The following is a 27,930-nucleotide window of genomic DNA, read 5'->3' on the forward strand; positions in this document are numbered from 1 at the left end:
TTAATTATTATCAATAAAAACTTAGTATTAAAATTATCGAAAGCTTATAAAAATATATATAACATATAATAAAGTATATTTTTTAATTTTATGAACAACGAGTAACTAATATGTTTGTTAATGATAAAACATACCAAGCTCTAATTTGGTTCGAATTTCGAATTCCTATCGAGTCACATTTAATTATACATTTAAAGTAATTTAAACTTTTATTAACAGTAGTGTGTATCGAACAAAGTTGCGGTTTAAGCCGATTGGCTTTCAGGCATGAGGGAAGATCAGCGCATGCGTGGTTAGAAGAATTTCAAGTAGAGTCGCCGCGGACTCGGAGCGCGCGAACCACCAAGACGGGAATCATCTTAGCTACTGATTAGGGCGCCACAGAAGTACAACTTGCTTCAAATTAACTAAACAAAAACGCGTAACTATTACACAAAGTGAATATACGAAATTTTTAACGATGGTCTACGAAAATTTACTCATAACTGTCATCGTACTTCTTATGGGGTAAGTGATTTTAATATTATAAGAAATTTTAATGTTATTATTACAAGCTATTATTATTAATGTTACTGTTTTAGAAAATAGTAACATAAAACATATGTTGATATCTGGTCATAGAATCATAATGTATAATTATTTTTTCAAGGTATAATTAAATGATGTCATAAACAGTGTGTTTACAGAAAAATTTACCGAGTATAGTAATAGATAAGTAATAACATCATATGAAGACAGTCCATCCTTTCTATTGCTAATAAGTTAATTCTTATAAAAACTAGATTTTTTCGTGCTATTATTGTTAAAAGTATTAAAATAATGAAAGCATAAATACATGTGACTTTGATGTACGAAGGTATTGGCGATAACCTATAGAAGATAATCACTAAGAAATCGGAATAGTGAAAATGCTTGTACATATAATACCACAACAAATAAATATTACTATAAACAATAACAAATAATGCAATCATACAATTAAAAACAATTTATTAATAAAAGTACAAAATACATAAAACTGAATAATCAATATTTTTTTATTCAAATAATTATGTTTAGTCAAGAACTATATAACAAGATTATTCTAATAATTTCTCACAAGAGTTTAGAATCTAAATATATAACGTTAGTTACAAATTTTAATATTATATGTACCTATAAGTTTTTATACTCACAAAAAACAACCATTTTTTGTAGACCTTTCACACATAAAATTATTAGCGAAAGTTTAATTATTTACTTAAAACCAACAGTTCCCACTACTTTGATACTTTTTTAAATATAAAAATGCTTTATTTAATTCTCACTTCCAAACAAATACACTGAGTTAGTTTATAAAAGAGATTTTACGTTGAAAAATCTCTCTAACTCAGCCCATCTAAGTTATATTACTAATTTTCATCACGATGAAAGTTTACGGATATTAATATGGTAAGTGCGCTGAAACTTAAAGTTTACCTTTTTCGCTATTAAACCGCAGCTCTCGAAACATTTGAGTTCAAACGGAAACCTTTTTCGAATACCTCACGTGTTCGGGGCATCTCACTCCTGGAGTATGCTTTCCAATCAACTTTCGCTGATTTATGTTTTTTGAGGTTTCTAGTTTTAGGGGTTTTAATAAAGGCAAAGAAAAACATCCTGTTGTTTTGTAAAGTATAAAAACGAATATACAAAAAGAAAAGTAATATAATCAATAAATAAATACAAATTCCGAGCGAGGAAACTTATTTGAAACTCACAGATACTTTTTATATAATTAAATACCCACATAAAACAATACCAATAAATTGATTAAAAGATTGCATGTGATACGTACTGCGAATTGAGTTTACAGGACCTTCTTTTTTTGATACAACTTATTATGAGGCACGGTTTACCCACGGAACGAATTTCATTTTTGTAGATGTAAAAAAAAGAGGTTGATTTGCCGAATATCTTATTAGCCCTTCGCCCGTGCAGTTGAACCTTAAAACTAGCCCTTAAAAAATGTCCTTCTAAGTGCTAAGTCCAAGCAAAAAAGCCAACAAATATATGTGTTTACCTAGCGCGCTCTAGCATATGAATAGTAAGCCACATCTTATTAGATTAGCAGATTCTATATGATTTATCCAAATCCTTTTGGCAGTCGTTTTGTTGGTAAAATTCCACTGTTATTCTTAGCATAATCAAAAAACGTTGATTATTGCCTAACTGAAATACGTGGATCTTACTTGGTGGTAGGGTTTTATGCAAACCTGCATGGGATAATATTATCCACTTTTTTATGGTATAGGTTGGTGGACGAGCATATGGGCCACCTGATGGTAAGTGGTCACCATCGCCCATAGACAATGACGCTGTAAGAAATATTAACTATTCCTTGCATCGTTAATGTGCCACCATCCTTGGGAACTAAGATATTATGACCCTTGTGCCTGTAGTAACACTGGCTCACTCACCCTTCAGACCGGAACACAACAATACTGAGTACTGTTATTCGGCGGTAGAATAACTGATGAGTGGGTCGTACCTACCCAGACGGGCTACTTGCCATTCTACCACCAAACAGTTGGACTTAGAATTGTTGTGCTCCAGTTTGAAGGGTGAGTAAATCAGTGCAACTACAGTCACAATGATAAACATCTTAGCTCCCAATTATGACGATGTTAGGAACAATATCAATCCAAGAAGGCACCACCACTCACCATTGGGAGGTCCATTTATATAACATCAAAGCTGAGTGGTTTACCAATTTGGGCAGCTGAGTGGTTTACCAATTTGGGCAGCTGAGTGGTTTACCAATTTGGGCATCACATTCTTTCCTGTTTTTTGACATTTTGTATATTTTTTATTTTATTTTATGATTTGTATAATATGTATGTCCAAATAAAGAGTTTTTGATTTGATTCGAATTTAATCGTGTTCAATTAACCGCGTAAATAGCAAGTAAATAGGGTATAACTACTGAGTTTCTTGTCGGTATTTCAAACCACATAACATTATGAAGGTGCTCTTATAACCCAATAAGAGTTACAAAATCTCAATAAAGAACATTTTGATTTTAAACACACTTACTGGTATTTTTATTATAAATTTAATATTAATAATTGATTAATCGGAGCTGAAACTATTTAATTACATGCAACTCAATATATACACACATAGTGAGTGTAATTTTGTATCACTTGTTTTTCTATTAGGATCTATATCATGAGACGGTAAAACGAATTCCGAAAAAAAAATGATATTAAATACTTATATGTCCTCTTATATAGAGATTCTGGTATATGTCCTCGGTATCTATCTGCGGTGTAATTGAGAACAATGTATTTCTGCTTCTATTTATTTCTCCGTTTTCTTTTTCTAAACCATTCTAGGCATTTTCAAACAGGTTTTGCTACTAGAAAAAGCGATAAGCGACAATGGTCTATATGTATAATTCATATTGTTTTTATGAATGTTAATTACCTTGAACATTTCATGTCAGTACATTAAAAATACTTTGAAAGTTATATAAAAGTTTCCCAATAACTCGTGGACATATTGTGATCTTTTTCACAATACGCTTATCCACAGCCATGAGTCAATAAAATAACGTTACAAAACAAAAGTGTTAATAAAAAGTGTTTAATGTTTTGTTAAGCGCACTTCTCATTTTTGCAATTCGTTTCATCAACAAGAAGCCACGTCTAACTGAAATATAATTTTCTTTATTGCGCGTACTATAAGATGATTAAGGATTCTATATTAAACTAAGCTTTTTACTAATTTCAACCAAAATAACCTCAAGAAACAAACAAAAGCGTTCAATGTTTTGCCATCAAGTACAGTCGGATCTTGACAAATGGGTATAATTTTAAGGTAGATAAAACCTTAACAAAATGCCCACATTACTGTAACTGGATTTACCAGTGATTGCGAGCATTCTACGCCTTGCGTTACTTTGCATCGACGCGTAGCTTTTATTGAATTTATATTTTTCCATCGCGTTACAGAGTTTCATTACGTTGTAAATGTGGTACATTATTCGGTCATAATGAATTTTATGATTAAAACATCAGCTCACGTCAAATCATTTTCAATGGCTTCGCTAAATTTTGACTTGATAAGGAATTTTATTAGATAACTATATTTTTATTAAATTATTTATATATAGGTATATATTGTTAACATTAAGAACTTAATTAACTAGATAATCTAAAATCATAAGAAATGCCGCTAGTCTTCTTGCTAGCATTCCATGCCGTCATGTTTTGATGAATGTGTTTGATATTTCCAAAAATAAATTATGTTCAAATTATTTTTTGCACTTTAATCGTGCATGCGTTGTGAAGCAACTTTAAAATATGTGATATACCAATTTATTTTTATTATTTAGTACATTTAATTTTTTTTCAATAGCAATGATGGAAGGATTTGGAGTAATTAATACTTACAGGCCAAGGGCGTAAAAAAAGTTTGGTGTATTTTTATTTAGTAATGGTGCCCTCAAGAAACATTTAAAAACTTTAAAAAATAACATAATAAATGACACAATTTATTTATGTAATCTTATATATTCTTCTAGTTTTAGTGCTTTATGGGGGTGCCAACACGTCTGGGGCATGTCACTGTATCGAATCTGCCACTGTTTAACAGTAATTGAGGACTATTAATATAGATAACATAGATTTAAATTGAATTAAATTACTAATTACCGCCTTCATGGTTTTCTGTTTGACCTAAAGGTTGACTGACAAAGAATGCCTTCAGGCGTTAAATTCGCAAACGAGTAGGCGGCTCACCTGATGGAAAGTGACTACCACCGCCCATGGACATCTGCAACACCAGGGGGCTTGCAGGTGCGTTGCCGGCCTTCAAGAAAGGACGACGCTCTTTTATTGAAGGTTCCCATGTCGTATCGGTTCGGAAAAACCGCCGGCGAAAGCTGGTTCCACAAAGTGGCAGAAAATGCCTAAGAAATCGCGCTTTTGTGGATTTTCGGACATCAAGGTGGTGCGGGTGAAACTTCGAATTTTGACGAGATGTCTGAAGGTGACATTCAGCAGCCGGGATTAATCTGAACAATTTCTCGGAACATTCCCCGTGAAAAATTCGGTAGAAGATGCTGAGTGATCCAACATCTCTACGCAAAGCCAAAGGATCAAGGAGATCGGAAAAGGCTTGATCGTCGATAACTCGAGCCGCTCTACGTTGTATACGGTCAAATGGAAGGAGCTGGTACTAGGGAGCACCCGCCCAGAGGTGAGAGTAGGACTCCATGTGAGGCCGAATTTGCGCCTTGTAAAGTTTTAAGCGATGGGCCGACGTAAAATACTGTCTCGCCTTGCTGAGCACACCCAGCTTTTTTTAAGTCAATTTGGCTTTGCCTTCCAATTGACCGCGGAACTGAACGAGGCTCGAAATATCAACGATAAAGGTGGTCAATAAAGTATTTAAATAAATAAAAATAAATCAATAGATGTACCTACAATACTATCATTATTTATAGTCATATAAAACAGAAATGTGAGCGAGTGTGATCTGTAGAGCTAATCTGTAAGAAAAAAATCGAAACACCTCGCAGAACATCAATTCGGAAATACGTTGAAAATAATTAATTAATTTGAATATTTATAACAATTAAATGATACGCTCATAAAAATATCTATTAGCCACTTTCATATTTTACGGTTAATATACGCAATGAGTACATATGTATACAAAATATGTAACAAGTTTCTTAATATGAAGTGCTTACGAATTATTTGGTACAAATCGCTAGATTAATTTTCACTAATATTTGCCATGTTTCTCGTATATCTCCGACCTCGTTCTCATAACTGAGATAGAACTCTAAGCCGAATACCGGATGTAATATAGCAAATACGATATTCCAATCAATGGTTCAAGGCGAAATGAATCGTGTCGGATGTTATAATGTGTTGTTTGCTCAAATACCCATCGCTCAATGTTAATACAAAACAAGAACCAACGCATACTTCGTCCCCCAGGTTGATAGATTAGGATTGAGAGCCTTACTGAACATTGAACCGAATACCATGACCTGAAAGCCAATATACTGAAGAGGACAGTGATATCATACATTTTAGTGCGCATAAAAGACTTCTTGCGTATCTGATAACATTTCAAACGCTTTCGAGTAACGAGAGACCGCGGTCATATCACCTTTACAATGGGTTCAAACTATTTTAAACAACATCCAATTTATTCTCTTTATGTACTCACAATTTCAAAAAAGGTTTTAAGGTTTTATTTCAATCGAACTCGTAAAAATTAAACTTTACAAAATCGTTTGTTGTAACCGCTTATTTAATGAATAATTTTAGGAGGATTACATGATATTTACTAACTTTCAAGTAGAATATTATAAATGACATACAAAAAACTTGCTAAGCTGATATTCTTGATCACAAAAAACGTAGACGAACGCACAGAGCGTTGCATAGGAATTCAATAAAGAGTCCGCTATCTCTTGTTGTTCGCTCGAGGGCCTTAACTGAAAATATCACATCCCGTGCGTGCTTATCGCAGTCACATTGTATGTATAAAGGTCCTTTCAGAGTTTCGACCCTAAACATTTTAAGAATATTGAAATTTACGAGTGTCCTTTGAGTGTTCGCACGGATTCAATGTGACGAATTTTATTTTGAAAATAAAGAAATGGGTCGCAAAACGGAGGGCTGGGTCTCATTTAATTATTGCGTTCTTTATCAACTTTCCCTTTGATTCGCTATGATCTGAATAAACTCGGTTCAAATTTGAATATAACGTTTTTGTCGTCACAAAATCTTTAACTTAATGTTTGTCATTCAAAGTGTTATAACTACGTTTCTTATCATTTCCTTTCTGACATATTCCAGAAAGTTTTATATATCTGTATAAATAGCATAGAATGTTTGTATGTTTGTCCTCTTTTTGTCAATTTTCTAATTTCTGTGTAGGCTTTTCAGAAGCGGAGAATGGTAATTAGACGCGTATAAAACTGGCAGAAGTTTCAATGATCATCGATTGTTTTACGTAACCGCTGCAAATCTTTGTTGAATAAAAGATTTGAAATCCCTGTTCAGATATTAAAATTAGGTTTCCTTTGCTGCACGTACCATCACTTGTACTGCATAAGTAGCATTAACGTAGAGGGAAATTCGAATCTTCTGTAAAAAAAAGATTTTGCCAAGTATAACTAGAATGAAAAAAATTGAAAATATTTTATTTTAAACGCTACATCCATTTAAAAAAGCAAAATGTCAATAAACGCATTCGCATGCAAGGCATTCATTATAATATTGACTTCTCCAACTTCGATCTAGGTACAACAATACAGCTCCAAGTATTAAAAAACCTTAGCATACGATTAGGTAAAGACCAATAAAAATATTAAAGTAAAACCGGCCTAGTATGAGTCGAACTAACGCACGAAGTATTCCATACTAATGACTAGGTAAACAACTGTGGGTATACAAATTTTATATTGAATACGGAACCCTAAAAGTACACAACATGACACACGAAATATAAGTAATTTTATCAATAAAATAATTAATTGTTAAAACAACAACAAATTGTGAATATTTCAAGCCCGGTGCTCATTTTAAAATTACTTCTGTTTTAATGGGAGAACCCCTTAAATAATTCTTTTACTTTGGATTTAGTATTTGCTGTTCCAGCAGAAATGGAAATACATCATTTGTTAAAAATTTCAACTGTCTAGCTATCGCGGTTCAAAAGAGCTTATTATAGGGTCTGGTTTTTACCCTTTGGGTAGGGACCCCTAACAAACTATCAAATCATCATCAAATCATCAAGAATCAAATGCAATTTTAAGTCAAATGCCAAAACAAATCGCTTATATTCTATACAATGAGCTGGCTTACCCGCATTATATTACATCTCCGCAGATTTAGACTGTGTTAACAAGAACAGGTCACTTGATAAGGTGCCAATTTTATTCGACGATTAGATGACGCCGTCAATGTCAACGACCACTCAAAAGACATCGATCCTCCAGCTTCTAGATTGAAGCCTAGTTATCTGAGATGAAAATTTTGCTATGTTATAAAATAAAATAAAAGTCTAAATTATATTTAAAATATGACTAACTATTATAGCTTATCTAATTTTTTATATTTGGATATAGGTCTCCCTTATGTGGGTATGTACTAAATGTAGGTTTCTTTATGTATAAATATTAACTTGAGTTTGAGTTGAGTTTGAGTGGGTTAGGTAAATTTTGAAATTACCTAACTCAACTATGAAACTTTCGACTTGCCTCCATTTGAAAATCAATCACTATTCAGTTCGATAAGAACTATATTTGTGACCGCACACCTTAATCTGGTACCCCTGGTGGTTTTTCCACATGTGCATTCAATAATCGGCATCAGAAAAAAACTCTAAAACCTTCTCCTCTTTTGTTATGGAAAACGAGAAGGAGACTCATCTGATGAAAACTCTAGCACTGCCCTTAGAAATCTCCATAACCAATGAGCTTGCAGTTGCGTTGCTGGCTGGCAGGTCGAAAACTGGTTCCATAGAGTGGTTTTGCGAAAGACACCTTACAAGTCGCGCTGTTTTGGCTTTTTTGGACATTGAAATTCTCAAGATCCTTAAAAGGTGATAAAAATTTGGACAAATGTGGAGCATTTAATGGATGTTACTTTACAGGTTACATTTGAATGATACAAGTTTTAGCTAAGTACTAGATTAAAAAAGGTAATACAAAAATGAGAGGACTGGATGAGATTGATATAAAGTTTGTTTTAACCGCCATTAAGATAATACTATGATAGTTTGCTGCAGCTGTCGGAACTTTGCTTTTACTGAGAATAGACTAATTGGTATCTGACACTTTAAAGACACTTGTAAAGGGAATATTACACGTTTTTTTCTGGACTATTATTTTAATTACGAGTATTTAAAATGAAATTAAATCTATACATAAAATAATAAAATTAGAATGTCTGTTTGTAATATTAAAATAGCCCTTTTTTACTCAATGCATATGTATTAACATTGATTACAATTTTTGTCTGTCTGTCTGTCTTGTTCCGGTTAATCTCTGAAACGGCTTGACCGATTTGGACCGAAATTTCACTGGCAGAGAACTGATACAATGAGGAGTAACTTAGGCTACAATAATTATTTTTTTGTTGAATTCAAACGCGTACAAGGTCGCGGGTACAGCTAGTTTAAAATATATTTTATCCAGCACTGTAATACTTTTCAGCGATTAATGTGAAAAGTGAATATCGATAGCATTGTTGAAAATATATTTTGACGCAACAGTTTAGTATGCTTACTGTCTTAAAGAAATAACAAACGGAATCTTTAGCTCCAAGATCATTGATAGACAGGATAGCTCTCGTTTGTAAAATAAAATCAAATTTAATATCTGTAGTGGCAAATAAATATGCCGTACGATATCTGTAAAGCTTTGAAATAAACAAAATACACAAGACTAGTGGTATAAATATCAGTTAGTTGACTAACTTTTCTAATTGCGTATGATGGGGAACCCTGTGCGAAACCTGTCAGAGGATTCCTCTACAGCTTAAAATTTTAGATTATTAAATGTTATTTATTCCTAATAACATTGTAGTATAGGTTATATTAAGAAGGTACTGTTATTGTCATTGATATATTATAATATTTGTTTGTAATATTACTCAGGTTAAAAACTATATCTTTAATTTTTTTTTTCAATTTTTAAAACTAAATTATTTGTTTCAAACCAGTCGTGTATCTGTGATAATAAAATCAAAAGGCATAGATACTTGTTTTTTTTTATATAAAATATTTTGTAACGAATTAATGTCAGGAAAGAATATTTTTATCAGCTAGACTAAAAAAATATAAAAAAATTCTCACTTCATAGGTAGTGTAATACAAAATAACTGTTATCGATGGTCAGGCCACATGTGTTTTTGTTCACGGATAGCAACTAACTTTTATGCTCGGTGATCTGGTCGACCATCGATCATTCATAACAAACATTTTTTTCTCCTTCATTATAATCAGAAATAATAAAATATTAACTTCAAGAAGCAAAAGGATAAAAAAAGTTGACATTATTTCATAGACAATATTATACTCGGTTTTAATACCACCAACACCAAAAATTATTTTGTAAGTGTATTGGTGTGCTTTGGTATTTGGTACCAATGTAATAGTAATGAAAGATATTTAGAATTTCGTCTGAGTCATTAGAACACACTTATTTAAAATTAAGTTGAAACTTTTAAAAAATTAAAAGTTTCAACTTAATTTAATAATAAATATAATAATAATATTCTTTATTCATAACAAATAATTTACAGATTAAAATGAGTTCCCTGGTTCTTATGATAAGCAAAAGCTTGTGCCACAACGAACCAGTGTGCTCTTCCATTATTAACCTCTTAAAGGTAAATTATACATGTGAGAACGTAACCAAATTATACATAAAGAAATAAAAACAATAAAAGATAAGGAGAGTGAATGCGTTTCTGCTTGTGTGTGCGCGCGCGCGCGTGAATGTGCGTGTGTGCGTGTGCGTGTGTCTGTGTGTGTGTGTGTGTGTGTGTGTGTGTGTGAGTGTGTGTGTGTGTGTTTGTGTGTGTGTGTGTGTGTGTGTGTGTGTGTGTGTGTGTGAGAGAGAGAGTGTGTAAATTTGTGTGTTAGTTGTATGTTTGATGTTTGTGCGGGCGTAGGTATGTATATATATGTATATATGTTTGCGTATAGATTGTACGAGACGCGCATACTACCCCCTTATGGCTGTAGGAGCTTTTCAGTTTTTTGGTAGTCTAGCGAGGACAGCCACTTCAGAACAATCACTTTTAATTCTTTAAGGGATAGAGTGTAGAAGTTTAATATTTTATTAGCCTGATTATATATGTAGATGGACAAATAATTACTCTGTCTCCTAGCCAGAGCAGTGCGAGTCCTTGGAAGCACAATTACATTCCTAACTACTCGCCTACCGCTATTTATAATAGGGTCGTACGGGGTGTGCTGATGTTGCCAAACAATAGACTGTAGTATGAACAATTGTCTAACCGTTAATACTGAGCATTTTTTATACAATTCTACAGTCGGAAATCTATAAGGGCTGAATGTCATTGTTTTAAGCAGGGATCTTTGGGCTCTCTCAACTAGTATCATATGAGATTTTGCGGCACCTCCCCAAACAACAACGCAGTAGCTTAAAATCGACTGCACTAGGGCATAATAAACGCTACGCAAAATATCGAGATCAACTACGTCTCTGAGTTTTTTAAAAATCCAGATAAGTTTGCGAGTGCGAGTTGCTAACAATTCAATATGCTGCTGCCAGCCAAGTTTATCATCTAATACAACACCCAAGTATTTGACCGTAGAGGATCTAGAGATAGACAAACATGCACAAGAATCAGTCGTCGATGAATGGCATGTGTGAACCCTAATTTCGACGTTAGGGATACTCATTTTAGCAGTAGTGAATTGTAAAAATGTTGTCTTATTAATATTTAAAGTTAAACCATTTGTCTGTAGCCAATCAGTTATCCTACATAACCCTTCCTGAGCCCTGTCCCGTACTTCGTCCCAAGTTGCTCCATAAAATACAACAGCCGTGTCATCAGCATAAGCAAAAATTTTACCAGCAGTTAAGATTGTTTGACACAAATCGTTAATATAAATCAAGAACATAGTGGGACCCAGAACGCTACCTTGTGGGACTCTATAGGTGACGGGCACCATATCACTAACTAGATCATCAATTTTAACTTGCTGAGAACGACCAGTAAGAAAACCAGAGTACATGGACGGAGAAGTACCTCGTATACCAATCCTTTCCAGTTTCTCCCCAAGGGCTGTTATCGAGAGCGTGTCAAAAGCCTTTGCTAAGTCGAGGAAGATACCGATACATTTATCCCCGGAGTCGATATGACTGGTAACATAATCAGTTAGATTACGTACCGCGTGTGAAGTGTTTTTGTTAGATCTAAAGCCAAATTGATTATTAGACAAGATTTCAAATTTTTCCAAAAAGTTCATAAGTCTTTTATTTAGAATGATTTCTATAATTTTTGATAGAGATGTAAGCACTGAGATCAGTCTATAGTTTGTGACATCCTCTCGACTCCCACCCTTGTGGACTGGTGTAACAAGAGCCCTCTTGAAAACTTTGGAAAAGATTCCTTGTTCAAAACAAAGCTTCAATAAGGCTGTAAGAGGAGGAACAATGATATTTTTAGCCAGTTTTAAAAATTTACTTGAAATCATATCATATCCAACGGCGCAATTTGTTTTAAGGTTATTAATTATTGATTCAACTTCAGCTTCATCTGGCGGTAAGAGGACCATAGAGTTAGGTAGGTGCGGAATTTTAGGAGTTGTTAGGGTATGAGGTTTTCAATGTTGCTCGCTAACTTACTGCCGATGTTTGCAAAATAATTATTTACAGCTGTAACAGCCTTAGAAGGTTCATCATACTTATGTAAAAGTTCTTTAGATGAAACTTTTTTATTCGAATTGCCTACTATGGCTTTGAGAGCAAACCAAGTTTGCTTATTATTTCTAGCGTTCTGAATTAAGGACTTGTCGTATTGGATTTTGAGTTTTCTAATTAGTAAATTACAAAAATTTCTATACCTTTTATAGCTAATTTCTGTCACAGTATTATTTGGATCAGCTCTGAATCTTTTGTGCAACCTATCACGATGGCGAATGCATCTAAGTATGCCAGGAGTGATCCAGGGTTTGATAATTTTTTTCCTACTGGGAATTTTGATCTTCTTTGAGGTACTATTAATAACGCAGGAAAGTTTTTCAACAAAAGAAGACGCTGCTACATCGGCATTAGGAGATATATAAATAAATGAGAAATCGATGTTTTTAACACCATCTACGGCTGCAACAAGATCTGTTTTTATAAAGTAACTATCACTAGGTGGTTTTGGGCACGTTAGACATAAACTAAGCAAAACTGAGGCATGATCGATAACAGTAGAATTCATTACAACGACAATAGCGCGAAATTTTGTTTTAATAAATATATGATCTAAACAATTTTTAATTCGTGTTGGAAAGTAATGACCTGGAAGAAGTCCGAGTTCCGCCATTAGATTGAGATACGACGAGCTGTTTTTGTCACTATTCCCCCGCTTAATGTCAATATTCATGTCACCTATCAAAAATATGTTAGCACACCGAATGGGCCTAATTATATTGTCCAATGAATTCAGAAATATGTCGGCATTATAAACAGAAGGGGATCGATATGTACCAGATTTAATTCTTGTCTGGTATAATTGTATAAAATAATTTATTTTAAATTTTTAAAATAAATTATTTTAAAAATTTAAAATACAAATACAAAAAATTAAGTTAACTAATTCAAATTGCTTGCATAAGTTTAATTGTGTAAAAAAAAATGTCTCGATTTGTCGCATAAGTAAATAACTACAATTCCTACTAGTAATCCATATATATTATTTCATGTACACCTGTGTGCATAATTTTGCCTAAAGTAAAGCTAGTACAGAAAATAAATGCTTACTCAGTGCCCTTTTCCATGAAGGATTTTACCTTTCTATATAAAAACAAATAATGAAGTCAGTTCACCGTACCGCATCTGTGCAATGGCCTAATTTAATTTAACAATGACTACAGAGTTCTTAAGATGGAGTCTTTTCATCCTCCGTCATATAACATTCTAGGAAGTTATGATTTTGTTATTCAGATGGCATTTGGAAAAGCATCATTTTTATTTTCATTATTACCTAAAGGCTAAATGAAAATGACATCTTAACCACCTAGCAAAATAAAGAATAGAGGATAAAAACGATTTAACGTCAAATTTTATGAAAAAAAAAATAAAGATTGTCACTAACGTTAAAATGACAGAATGTACGGATCAAAGTTTCACAATCATGTCTTAGGCAATTCATACTTGATTAAAATAACTTCATACTTTTAAATATTCTTTTCCATAATCGAAACATCGTGAAGAATCTAAACATAAAAAACATAAGATGTATACAAAGATCCAATAACTCGTCAAAGATGCTGTCGTTGTCACGAAGAAAGGGGCGGTGAACAATTTCATGACTAATACAGACGTCTATTTAGCGATCGCCGGTAATTGTATGGTTATTCTTGGTTATGTTCTTGAAAAAATCCTTATTCACGATATAAACAAATATTATATTGGAAGCATTCTCATCATGACCGGACACATCATAGCAAGTATCCCGGACTTACAAAATGTCATCAAAGATTCATCCTATTTCAATGGAAACCGGACAAATTGGACCATAAACACAAACTGCTATTTCCTCATGGCAAATATTTTCTCAATAATTGGTGAATATCAAGAGTTGAGGTCAGCGATCAATAGAAATTCTGAATTCGTGTCAGTATGATCGATTCAAACAAATGTTGGATTTGCAATGGGTTCTGGAGGTATATCTGCCGTATTTCGGCCACGCTTTGATGGCTCTAGGCTACATTCTCGAACAGTTTCAAAGTATCGGACCTCCGCTGCCGAGTGCTGTAGTTCTAATCGGACATCTCTGTGTACTAACCGATCCTCGGACCTTATCTTCTGATCAGCCAAATTTACAAATAATTAACATTATATTTTTGTTCAGTAACATACTTATGTTTCTTTACGATTTGGTCCGAGCTCTTGATTACGAAGTGCCGCAAGTAGCCGAACTTGATCAGTATATGGGTTAAAAAATAATTCAGTTTTAAACATAGATATCCAAATTTAATATGCAATAATATTAAAAAAAAACAATTCGTCTTTATTAAATAAAAAATATGAAAACTAGACTGGCTGTTTTCTTAAAAAGTAAATGTAAACACTCTTAACGAATGATTTATGGAAGTTTGATGACGTATAAGATAATTTTAATTGGCTACGTGATGATATTGTTGCCACAACGAGACTTAAATTCATTAACCTTATTATTATGTAAACTTTTAACTCAAGCAACAGAGTTAACACAACTTTAAGTTTTGCGTTATTCTGACGTGATTACTCAAATCACGAAGCGTATACCTTCATTATAGCTGAATAGACACTTCTTTTCCCGAATATTATATTTTTATCAAGAAAATAGAGGTGAAGGTTTAAAAGTTGGTTTGTCAGAATTGAAACTTGTAACACTTCGGTATTCAGTAAAGAGTGCTTGTATCGATGAGAGCTCTCTGTCACCAATAAGAGCTTACAATCAAGGCTTTTGTAGCTACAAAGAAAAAATATATAATTTATATAAAGAATATTGAATAACAATAATTCGTGAATATTTCTAGTACACTTATTGTATATAATGTTTTACCCGTGTTGCTATAATTAGAACCGGAGTGGAATTGTGGATAGAGCTTGGGGATCTTAAACATAGTTTGAGAGTTTAAACGCATTCGGGCACTACATATTCCATTTGCATATTTTATTTTTTCCTATAATTCATCTATGGTTCGATAGCAAAAGACTTTGAGGAAAAGTTCATAAGTAAGGTCTGCGATTTTCACGTGTTTATCGCTGGAGGCGGTCTCTTTCTGCCAATGTGTTATGACGCGATAAGCAGCCGCGAAGAAGAAGCGTGAGGAGATTTCTGGTAAAGACGCGCTCCGCCGAAGATTTGTCGAGGCATCACGGTTGCATGCGTAAGCGATCTCGTGGTTTCCCCTGACCAAAAGTAAGTGGGTACTGCTAGTTTATTTTTTGTAGGTATATATACACTTAGCGACGGCGAGTCCTACATACCTACATATATTAAATAAATAAGTAAATAAAGAAATATTATGAGGTTATTATAACCTTAAGGATATTTATGCTATAGACAATTTTTTAAAGATTTTTGAAATATGAGACAACATCACATACATTACTCTGATCCCAATGTAAGTAGCTGAAGCACTTGTGTTATGGAAATCAGAAATAACGACGGTACCACAAACACCCAGACCCAAGATAACATAGAAAACTAATGGTAATCTACATCGACTCGGCCGGGAATCGAACCCGGGACCTCAGAGTGGCGTACCCATGATAACCGGTGTACACACCACTCGACCACAGAGGTCGTCAAAATATTGCATAAAAAGTTTTGCTAAGTCTAAATTGATGCATAAAAAATCTAAGATAAAAGTGAAAGAAAATCGTTACATAGATTTTTAAGAAAGAATGACAGTAATGAACAAAGTTTTCCAACCGCCATGGCAAGATAGAGAGCCCACCCGCTATCAGTGTCAACATAATTTTCATTTACACTTCTGACCGTAACTGCATACACGGTATCAGACTTAACATATTATGTAAGTTAATGGATTTGCTCCTCATGTTGTGATATAAAGACAAAATAAGATATATTAAAAAATGTATTTGCACATCAATTGTAATTACATTACTGTTGTATTTAGTAACATAAAATATTATTCATGCTCAGCTCGGCTTGTCAATTTATTTGTGGCAAGGTAATTTTAATGTATGCCCACTAAAAGTAATACTACTATAGATCCCGATATGAGTGTTTAATTAACAAACTTAACGTTTTAATTTGATAATTATATGGAATTAAAATATTGTAATGCGTTTCAAACAGTTACAAATGCTTACATAGAACAAATTAATATGACGTCGATTTTACTTAAGATCTAATGATCTAACTACTCGATTACGTTTTTTACGTCTAATGTATATAACAATTCTTACCTATAGAACAGAATTTTACTACCTAAATCTGTTTTCTTTTTTACATTTTATTGAATTTTTACTTTTCTATTTGATATATCCTTCATTAAAATCAAAATACGCATAAATTTAATTAGTCCTTACAAGCGCTTCTGAATCGTCATTTTGCAAGTTTAAGTTACATTTTAAGTAAAAGATTTTGTTAGCAACAATTTTATGATTTCTTTTGTACAACGCATTATTAGAAGGTTTCGTTTTCAACAGCAGTTTAAAATTATTAATTTCCAGTACTTTATTATTTGCCGAATTTTATTATAGAAGCGGACACCTTACTCGTTGATTCTTCTCAGCTAATTTTATACAGTGGTTATGACTTATCTATTAAAATAATGAATGTTATTGGTTGTTATTGTAAGTATTCGAAATTTATTTTAAGCTTAATAACATAATATCATGAATAGCGCTGAAGAGACAAAAACAGAAATTGAAAACTAAAAATTATACAGTTCCTGCACAAATAAAACAAGCATCTGGAGCCTGGCTTGGCTCCAAATAAATCGGCTTCCACATCAACTTTTTCGCGATTTCAGTATGTGTATGCGATCGCTACATTGTGTCTCTCTTTTTAATACATATAGGTATTACTCAATTTATAAAAAAGCGGATAATAATCCAATATCTCAGTAAATTTCAAATTCGTATATTTAAATCGTTTATTAAAATAGTATTAATAAATAAGATAAATTTCCCAATTATTGGATTGCGTCTAAGAGTCGTAAACTAATATTAAGTGGATTTTGCCTATCCTTGCCTTCTATATCTACTATGAAAGCCCTCCTTCCCTTTAGTAAGTCATGCCTATGTTAGGCGGATTAATATTTTCAGCTGATTAATATTGTATATAGACACCGAATTAGTCGCTCGTATGAAACTCATTACGGTTAAAATGACCAAATAGTTAAGTTGATAATAAATATTGAGTTTAAAAACTTTATGGGTTAGTTGTTAGTTTTTTGCAGAAAATACATCCTGGAACTTCATCGCCTATTTAAAAAAATCTATATTTGAAAGGTGCAGTTAGAGTAAGAAAACCTTCATCAGTTTTCAAATTAATTTCTTTATCAAGTCTTAAACTCTAGTACAACAATTAATTGTGACGTAATATGTCATTCTCAACCGCTGAAGCAGATTATTGCTCATACTGAACACACGAAAATAGATCTTAAGGTGACGCCCTGACTGTACATTACGAAAATTAGCTAAACTCATGATAATTTTCATTCATTAAGTCGTATATTTTAGAAGCTTGAATGTTGTACTATTGTGTGTATAGAGCTGAGATGGCAAAGTGGTTAGAATGTGTGAATCTTAACAGATGATTTCGGGTTCAAACCCAGGCAAGCACCACTATATATATGTGCTTAATTTGTGTTTATAATTCATCTCGTGCTCGACGATGAAGAAAAACATCGTGGGAAAACCTTCATGTGTCTAATTTCATCGAAATTGTGACACATGTGCATTCCACCAACCCGCATTCCACAAACCCTCCCCTGAATGGGATTAGAAGGCCTTAGCCCAGCAGTGGGAAAATTACAGGCTGTTTCTTTACTTTTTTTACTATTGTGTAATTTCTTGAGTATACTTTCTTACTTTGTTTCTTCTCGGAACAATCTACATTTTTACCTGTACCTTAATCAAATTCTGTAAAACGACGATTCAAATGTTCTTATGTTATTTGTATATGTCAAGAATAGCTTTTTTTTATTTTAAACCTCAAAAATATATTCAGTAGGACGTTAATTATTACGATCTTATTTATGTTATTTATATCTTAATTTTGGCGCCCAGTTCAGACATTTAGTAGCAAAAATATAATGTATAAAGATATTTTGATAAAATCACTTAATGCAGTTATTCATAGACAAGTTTTCAATTTTTTGGACCGAAAATAAAAAAAAAAATATTGTTCGATTTTTTTTATTCAAACAAATCGTGTTCGATCTGTTGAAGATTCAATTGATTTTTTTATTTATAAAATAAGTATATTATATCCTCATAATATTTACTTTTTTTATAAGTGCTTATCGTCAAGAAATTTGTATAAAAATGTAATAATTCAAACATCTAAATTGAGTCTGCGATATTTACAACTTTTCTCATCCATCAGATTACTCCGAAGTGAAGATTTTTTACAACAAAGTTTTCTTTCAGAAACAATTGTTCGTAAGAATTAAATTATGTATAAAATTTTTACTAACATTACTATTACCGTTTTATACTTACATAGTTGTATGAACCGTATTTTAAATAAAGAAAAAAACTTTATTTAAACAATAATTAGAAATTGAGAGAATATATCTAAAATTTAATTGCAAAATTATACCCAAACATAAAAAGTGATGTTAAAAATTTAAATGTCTACTACTACAATTAATATTGTTTCAATCCATCCCTTCTAATAAATAATAAGAGTAATACAGTACTATGTTCATCTCATATCTGTAACTATCTCTACTTACTGACTGAATATGTGATACATAATGAATTAAGTTTATAAAGTTTGAAATAGGCTGAAATCGCTACGTAGTTTTACAAGCTTCAATAAAAAGGGAGCGAACTCTTGAGCAATCAAAGATATGAAGAAGTCGCAATCATCTCGCGTGATAATTCAATTACAATAAGTGTTCAGATTGACAATTTCAAATTATCGTCCTTATATAAATTGCCAGATTTTACTTTATACATAATCAAATCACGCGTGTTCGTATCACGCCCAATAAGTATGTTATTTAGTTTAAGTGTTTGTTTGTTTTATTTTTGTTCAATGGTATAGGTTGGCGGACGAACCTATGGGGCACCTGATGGTAAGTGGTCACCATCACCCATAGACAATGACGCTGTAAGAAATATTAACTATTCCTTACATCGTCAATGTGCTACTAACCTTGGGAACTAAGATATTATGTCCCTTGTGCCTGTAGTTACACTGGCTCACTCACCTTTCAAACCGGAACACAACAATACTGAGTACTGTTATTTGGCGGTAGGATAACTGATGAGTGGGTGGTACCTACCCAGCCGGGCTTGCACAAAGCCCTACCACCAAGTAATAATACACATAAAATTAAGTTTAAGTTCTTAAATACCTACATAAATTCAATAGATTAAAATAATATACCTTAAATTACAGTCCATATCACATATAATCCAAGGCACAGTAAACTTTAAAAATCTGATATATAATAACATCCATATGTCATTTACCTACTTTTAAAACTGCTAACTTATTTTCTATTATAATAATTTAACTCTAAAGTAAAGACACTAAAGACTATATTTTGGAAAATAGCTGAGAAAATGAGGTGCCTTCCTTCTTTAAAGGCTTATGTTGTTTACTGTTCTGCAGTGACTACATCCGATTAGGAAGCGCCTGTCGCTTCGAAGCAAAACGAAGAAAACTGAAAATAAAATAAATTGTATGAAAAATACCCCGAAAACATTTTTATTTTAGGGGACACACATAAAGTACTATAACTCTAAATGAATAATGAAAATAAATGAATAACAAGTGCTACATTTTGCAATTTCTCATTGAAATACCATCAGGCAACCCTGTTTTACATAATACAAAATAAAAAGGGCGACGTTTTTGCAGGAAAGGTAGAACATTGGTACGAAATTGCATAACTAGATAGCGGTGTGTTCCTAAAATAATACTCAAATTGAATAAATGTAGGGGAAAGTATCACGTATCGTTTTTAAATAAATATCTAGAACTACAAACCTACCTATAAGTATAGGCATATACAATTTGAATTATCGTAATTGTATATTCATGTAATATTTATTACCTCTAAGATACTTAATATAATATTTTTGTAAATCAGCGACGAAGCGCTCGCAAAAGGAGCAATTTATTTGACGACAAAAAATGGAACATTTCCAATAACGCTGACATCCTTCAAGTCCCATGACAGTAGTACATCGGGTGACACTCCGAAGATTTTATCTGCAATTGCTAACAATCTATCAAGAGAGAACGTAGATGGCCACTGGGACAAAAGCTCTGGCGTATTATTTTCAAGTTATCTCAACGATACCAACGACAAAAATAACGCTAACTTATGGAAAACAAAGAGAAGCATAAACGACGCAGTGTCGAAAAACATCACATTAGTCTTGGAAAACCTCTTAAAGAACTACGAGAATTCGCAACTACCTACTCACGGTAAAGGTACGTAAGCAAAACCACCAAATAATGATAGAGTTGATGGCGTTAAATTAATAATGAATATTAAAAACATTTCTTTTTTAATACCAGGTTATCCTACAGTTGTACAAACAAATATATTAATTAGGAGTATGGGTCCAGTCTCTGAACTAGATATGGTAGGTAAAATCTAGTCGTATATTTTATTTTTAATAAATGTATGAAACTAATGCTGTTTTATATTTTCATAACTAGGATTATTCAATGGACTGCTACTTCAGGCAATACTGGAGGGACACTCGACTGTCATTCTTGGGCCCAATTCGCTCCTTATCCCTTTCAATTAAAATGTTAGAAAGAATATGGCGACCGGATACTTACTTTTATAACGGAAAGCATTCATACGTTCACACTATTACCGTACCCAATAAGTTACTAAGGATTAGTCAACACGGCGATATTCTTTACTCTATGCGGTAAGTATAATATTATTATAATCGTTTAATTTTTTTACGATATAAAAATATATAAATGTCTTTTGTAAACGAACTTAAAACTTTAAAAAGGAAAGGAGATTGTACAAAAATGTAAGTACGTTGGTCTACCTAATCGATCAAAAATAATAATTTAGTTAACAATGAATAATTTTATAACTATGTAATATCATACATAGGCTGGCACCAGGCTGGATGCAGCCAACTTGATATTGAGTTCAACATAAGTAGGTACCAAAGAATATAAATCATATGAGCTCATGTTGTACGACGTCCTATCAATCGTTCAGTCAGCGTCGTCGTAAGTCGCAGTAAGTTAGGATAACCAAATAAGAAAAACGCCTAAACTGATCAATAATATTCATACACAAACGTTAGTTGTATGTTTATTATTGTTTGATATGTTTAAAATATGAACATACTTGGAGCACATTGCCTAAATCTTTATTATCTATTATAATTATTAATTACATATTCTGCCGAACTATTTTCTGAGTATTTGGCGTATGCACTATCTGTAATTATCAGAATTTTTGGAGCAATGTGAAAGTTTTCAAACATATAATGAACAGATCTGTAAAAATTCTCAACTCGAAGAAGTTTCAAGTCCCGCTTGAATCGTTCGTTCACCACTTCCACTAGACATTTTGTGATCGTAATTAGGCGAGATTTATTTGTTCGATTATTCGATAAGTGTAAAATGTTCTTATATTTGTTGAGTGAAATATTTACTTCATAGTCACATGCATCTGAATTACTCACAACAATCCTAATATAATAAACAAATATTTGAATTAAAACCCCATTAAGTATTTTGTCGTTAAAATACTACTCTAATGAAATATTTGAAGCCGAATATTTAAATAAGATGTTGGAATACCCTTGTTATAAAGTAAATTTTCTTCTTCTTCGTAATTATAAATAAAATGGCGTTGTTGTAGAATAAAGTTGAGTTTGAAAAGAGCAAAAGGATCCCGAAATGTGGATTGCCTAGGGCATGGTTGAGTCGGTCTGGGCCGGAATCATATATTTTTTGTATACGTAGATTTCATCACATATTTTTCAGCATTTCTATCAAGTGTATTGTGTATTTGGTGTTATCAAATTCTTATTTAACACTATCTATATAATCGATCCCAAAGAAATAAGTTTTAATAAGAGACTAAATATTTTTAAAATTGATAATAGGTTCTCAAGTTCTTTTAAGATAAACTAACCTAACTTAAAACCACTAATAGACAATAACAGCTCAAATTAAAAGCCCAAAATAAATATCAAGGTCAAAGTGACGAAGGTTATATAATAATAACTGATCAAGTGAAGAAGAGCTATGAGACTTCTAAAGGCGGAATGGGTATGGAGGTCACACGTTTTTTGTAAATGCAGAAAGTACGCTGCACTTGCGGTGGTGTCTACACACCGTCTCGCTCCCACCTTCAGCCCATACGTTAACATAAGGGACTCAGATTGCAGTCATTAAACAGAAAAATATATAGAGTACAGTACGTTTTACTATATAAGAAGTAGCATAAGAAGTAAGAGGGCAAACCGTTTCGTTACGTAACGCGTTACGGTGCCAGTCTGTCTGACTTCCCTTTCTCTTGCGCATATGGCATCGTGAGGCAGTCTCCTCCTCACACTCTAACTTACTAGCGCTAGCCGTATTTCGGACAGATGTTTTTTTTAAACTGTTACTTCTCTCGACACGCACACGTTTTTTTTTTTTGTTTACATATACTTCATTAGTATTGAGTAGGTATAATACTTTGCCCATTCTCCATTATAAAAAATATAAATGATGCTCAACGAGAAAAAACATTAATTTTGCCGTCGCTAAAAGCATAGCGTACATTTTAATTGGCAATGTGAAAAATGTTGACGCTCCGGTTACCCGACAACACAATTATGATATCTTGCTGCTTATAAATTACATATTAAATATATGATTGAACAATAAATCTTCTACGTCTCATTGTAACTTCGATAGCCTAAAGTATGAATACTTAAAAAAACATCAATCTTTCGTAATTTACATAACATTTTGTTACACTACAGGTTAACGATTAAAGCGAAATGTCCGATGGAGCTTCGTAATTTCCCGATGGATCGGCAATCGTGTCCGCTCATCCTCGGCAGCTGTGAGTACACATGGATTTCATGATATATTCCAACCAGTGACGATTTAGGAAAAACCTGGCGGCCGTAAGAAGTTATCAGAGCATGCAAAATCGGCTTACAATACCGCCAAATGCTTAAACACCTTTTCGTATATTTTTATAGGAAAACAAATCGAAATATTTGAATATAACTCGGTCGATTAGTTAAATATGTACTGTTTAAAGAGTTGCACGCACTCATTAAAGCGCAATGGCTTTTTAAGGAGGAATAGGCATGTTGACAGATAATTCATTTTACATATATTGTGATGTTTGAGGTTAAATCTCATTTTATGGCATTCTGTAATTCATTCAGTTCATTATGCTCGTAATAACAATGACAGGGTAATCCGGCATAGACACAACCTCCTGATTATTGACTTCGTCTTTGAAAATAGCCTATCGCAACTCATACATATCTACTTATCAATCAGAATTAATAAAATTACATAACCGTAATACGTTCCTACTTTATATTTTTCTTTTTCATGACTTCCAAAAGATGCGTACTCAAACCAGCAACTAGTATATCAGTGGCAGAATTCGCAGAGCGTTAATTTCGTGCCAGGCATGACTTTATCTCAGTTCGACCTCATCAGCTTCCCATACAGAAATTTCACCTTTACCAGACGAGAAGGTAAGTAACAAAGTATTAATTCAAATCAAACTGACACAAACTAAAACACATACATACGCAAATAATAAATTAATGTAAGAAAAAGTGGAGTGACTAATTTATAAGAAAAGTTCAAATTATCTAAACCTATGTAATAATATATAAATATATTTTATCTCAAAGTAAAAGTCTGTAAAGACCTTTATAGACTTTCAGACAACTTTCAGACAACTGCTGGGCTAAAGCCTCCTACCCCGTTTGGTGCTTGATTCACCACGTTTCTAAAATGCAACCTAATGGCAGATTTTTTTCGGACTCCTGTAGGTTTTCTCATACTGTTATTATTCACTACCAATGAGATGAATTATCAATAAAAATTAAGCACAAGAATATCCAGTGGTGTTCACCTGCGTTAGAACCCCACAGTAATTGGTTTAAATCATCAAAGAAGGGAATAAAGGATAAGAAAGGCTAATCCCAAAAAATATCAAATCATACGTAAAACTAAACCAGGAAGAACCTCGACACAAACTTTCATTTCCATTTATAATTTTATCACTTTTAATAAATGTCTTGACGTTGTATCATCGGTTACGTCAGACACTTGAGATATAAAGAGTGTGAAATTAATAAAATCTAGGAAAGCAAAATGTGCTAACGCTATCAATATCGTAGGTACGCAAAAGCACTCGATCCCAGCCTCTCATAACAGCCTTCGTCCCACTAAACGCGACCCTGGCTAGCGAGCGTTATCCGCTTAACGCTTAATGTGATTTCGCACACTTCGATTGAGATATGCAAAACCCGAGCCAAATAAATCCGTTTATATAAAATGATTATGATTATGAAATATTTGGACGTGCGCACAATTCTGTCTCGTTACGCAAGAAATGCCACAAGATATATATTTTTTCGCATTATGGTAAGGGAAGCTATATATATATTTATATATATATTAAGCATCTTACTTTTGATTATTTAATGATATTATATATTTATTACATGTATGAATTGAAATAATTGCCGATAGCGGTAGATAAATAAATAATAGGCTCGTTAAAAAAGGAAATTTATGAAATGTAAATAAAAAATATGAGTATTGAAGAAATTTCTAAAAATATGTTATGTCAAATATTTAACGATCGCTACACATCGAGGCACATTTATCTAAATTGCCTTTCGGAAAGACTTTTCACACACTTTCCTGTACAAATATGATTTCAGATTTCTTTCCTTTAAAAGCCTGTTGAGACATCGTGTGTAGCGCCACGAGCGTCGGTCTTATGACGACACAAGTCTGCTTTTACGCTTCGATAAATTCACCATTTTCCGCACTCACATCGAATGAATGACGACATGACTCATTTATTTAATTAGTACAATAATGCTAGTAGACACTGTAAAGATAACTTTACAGATATTAGAGTGCAGTGACGGATTTATTAGCAGGCTGAACAGAGTAGGCTAGAGTCGAGTATACATATATTAAAGAGTCAATCAAAAGACATCGGAATATGTTCAAAGGGTAGGACGACAAAAATTGACAACAAATAGTCAATATTTAAACACTTTAATCTAACCGTAATTAATTAATAGAATACAGCTAATAGTATATTTTAACCGGTTCTTAACGTTAAGCACATAAAAATAGTTTAAATATTAGAATTTTCTCACGAAATGACTACAAATGCGACGAAATTTTATTACAAGACCCAATGCATTAAGCATAGCCGTAAGGACAATATCTTTAGAATTAAATTACATTAAAACTATATTTATGACATAATTCAGGGGACTTCTCGGTGCTCCAAGTGTCGTTCAATCTTCAGCGGCACACAGGATATTTCCTCATCCAAGTGTACGTGCCCTGTATCTTGATTGTGGTACTCTCTTGGGTGTCTTTTTGGATACATCGTGAGGTTAATATTTAATATCCTATATTATATCTAATAATAGCGTATCAATTTATCAAATATTCAGTATGTTGCAATTTTATCTGGTAATGACTATTGTACCACATATTAAGTTGAATACGTTTTTAATTTAAATTAATAACATTGTAGTACTATTTCATTATAATATAATTTGTTTGTTTTAAGGCAACGTCAGATCGAGTTGGGCTCGGGATTACAACGGTTTTGACTCTATCGACAATAAGTCTGGATTCGCGCACAGATCTCCCTAAAGTGCGATACGCTACCGCCCTTGATTGGTTCCTGCTTATGAGTTTTTTCTATTGCATCGCTACTCTGCTTGAGTTTGCTGGTGTACATTATTTTACAAAGGTAAACTGAAAATGTATGAAAAAAATATTGAAATTACTACAATTATAATGAGGTTTTATTATCACCAGGTAGGATCGGGGGAAATTGTGATAGATGACTCAGAATGGGAGGATTTAATAGAAGAAGTTGGTGGAGACGCTTTTGCAGCTCGGCAACTAGCAGTACGTCGACGCAGCTCTGTTAGATCGGGAACCAATTTCGTGAGTTACAATTTATTTAAAAAAAAACGTAGCTAAAAAACAGTAGTAATATAGTCTGACAAAAAAAAAGATGGACAGACATTATTTTAGCATCTATATTAATGTTAAACATTTCGTATACTTATAGAGTTTTTCCACGGCCAATGAAAATCACGATGAAACAGATTTAACACAAAAACCGGAGCAAACCGCCGTCCGTTTGACCATGGAGCGCACCACGCAGACTGAAGTCAGGGTGCCGCGCTGGAGACAGCTGCTATACTGCCTTGCGGGAGACGATCAGTACCGCCGTCAGAGACAGAGGGAGGCTGGTTAGTATAATGCAGGAAGACTTGTATATAAATAAATTGCTTGTCATTACAAATAAATTAAAAATCTTTTAGGTTAGATTGGATTGTCATTGAAAAAAAATTTATTTCTATTTTTATATTTAGTGTTCATTTAGTTGAATATTAGACCTTTTGATTAGTTATGTTAAATGTTTCATAAAGTATATGTACCTACTAATGTATTTAACGCTTTTTAACAGAAAAATAAAAAGCTACTACTTACTATTATCTACTAATTCTTGTCTATGTTAATCTTACGTTATTTAACATTATTTTATGCAACAAATAACTAACTTTCCCTTTTTCAAATTTGCAGGTAATCGCGGTCACATCAATAGCGTGTCGCACATAGACAAGGCTGCGCGCGTCTTGTTCCCGGCATCATTCGCTCTTCTAAACTTCTTCTATTGGATGATTTATGCTTTATCCAATGATACCTTTGCTTGGAGCGACAACCCTATCAATACTCTGTCACACTAAGTGAAAGGAAAGCTAATTTTAGTGTCATAAAGCCACGAAGTACAATAGGTAGCCTAATCCTATCTTAATAAGATAAACAAATTACATGTGATTAGCTAATAAATACGTCAATTCTGTTATATTTACTTTTACTTTATTAATAAATCCATAAACTACTTACATATATTCACTTTAATTTTAGTTTCAAAGTTTCGTCATTAAGCTCCCCGATATTTAAAACGACCTTTTCAACACTCACAGTGACTAACAGACGATTCGAGATCACAGCATCATCTCAATTATAAAAAGACTTCGTTCGAAGTTGCTTATTTTTATTTACCTCTTTGTGTATAATAGGCGGTAGTGACTCATTTTACGTGCAAACAATGTTCTTCTAGATTAGAACCAATTTTAATTTAAAATAGCTTAAGTTTTCAAGAACAATTTTGTTTACATGAATTTACAATACATATAAGATTTATCATTAAATGTTGTATAACATATATGTATAAGTATGAATACATATTTAGTAACGT

General features: G+C 32.9%; 1 protein-coding gene across 1 annotated transcript; it reads left to right on the plus strand.

Annotated features, from left to right (window-relative positions):
- Window positions 1–326: 326 nt before the first annotated feature.
- LOC124544525 (gamma-aminobutyric acid receptor alpha-like) lies at window positions 327–27,565 on the plus strand. Its single transcript, XM_047123123.1, has 11 exons — window positions 327–507; window positions 20,533–20,879; window positions 20,967–21,034; window positions 21,111–21,331; window positions 23,405–23,487; window positions 24,008–24,142; window positions 25,913–26,040; window positions 26,221–26,406; window positions 26,475–26,606; window positions 26,734–26,917; window positions 27,252–27,565. The coding sequence occupies exons 1-11, from the start codon at window positions 461–463 to the stop codon at window positions 27,413–27,415; spliced, it is 1,695 nt and encodes a 564-aa protein (XP_046979079.1). The 5' UTR covers window positions 327–460; the 3' UTR covers window positions 27,416–27,565.
- The last annotated feature ends 365 nt before the right edge of the window (window positions 27,566–27,930 follow it).

The sequence above is a fragment of the Vanessa cardui genome, chromosome 4 (assembly GCF_905220365.1).
Source record: "Vanessa cardui chromosome 4, ilVanCard2.1, whole genome shotgun sequence".
NCBI classification, from domain to species: Eukaryota; Metazoa; Arthropoda; class Insecta; order Lepidoptera; family Nymphalidae; genus Vanessa; species Vanessa cardui.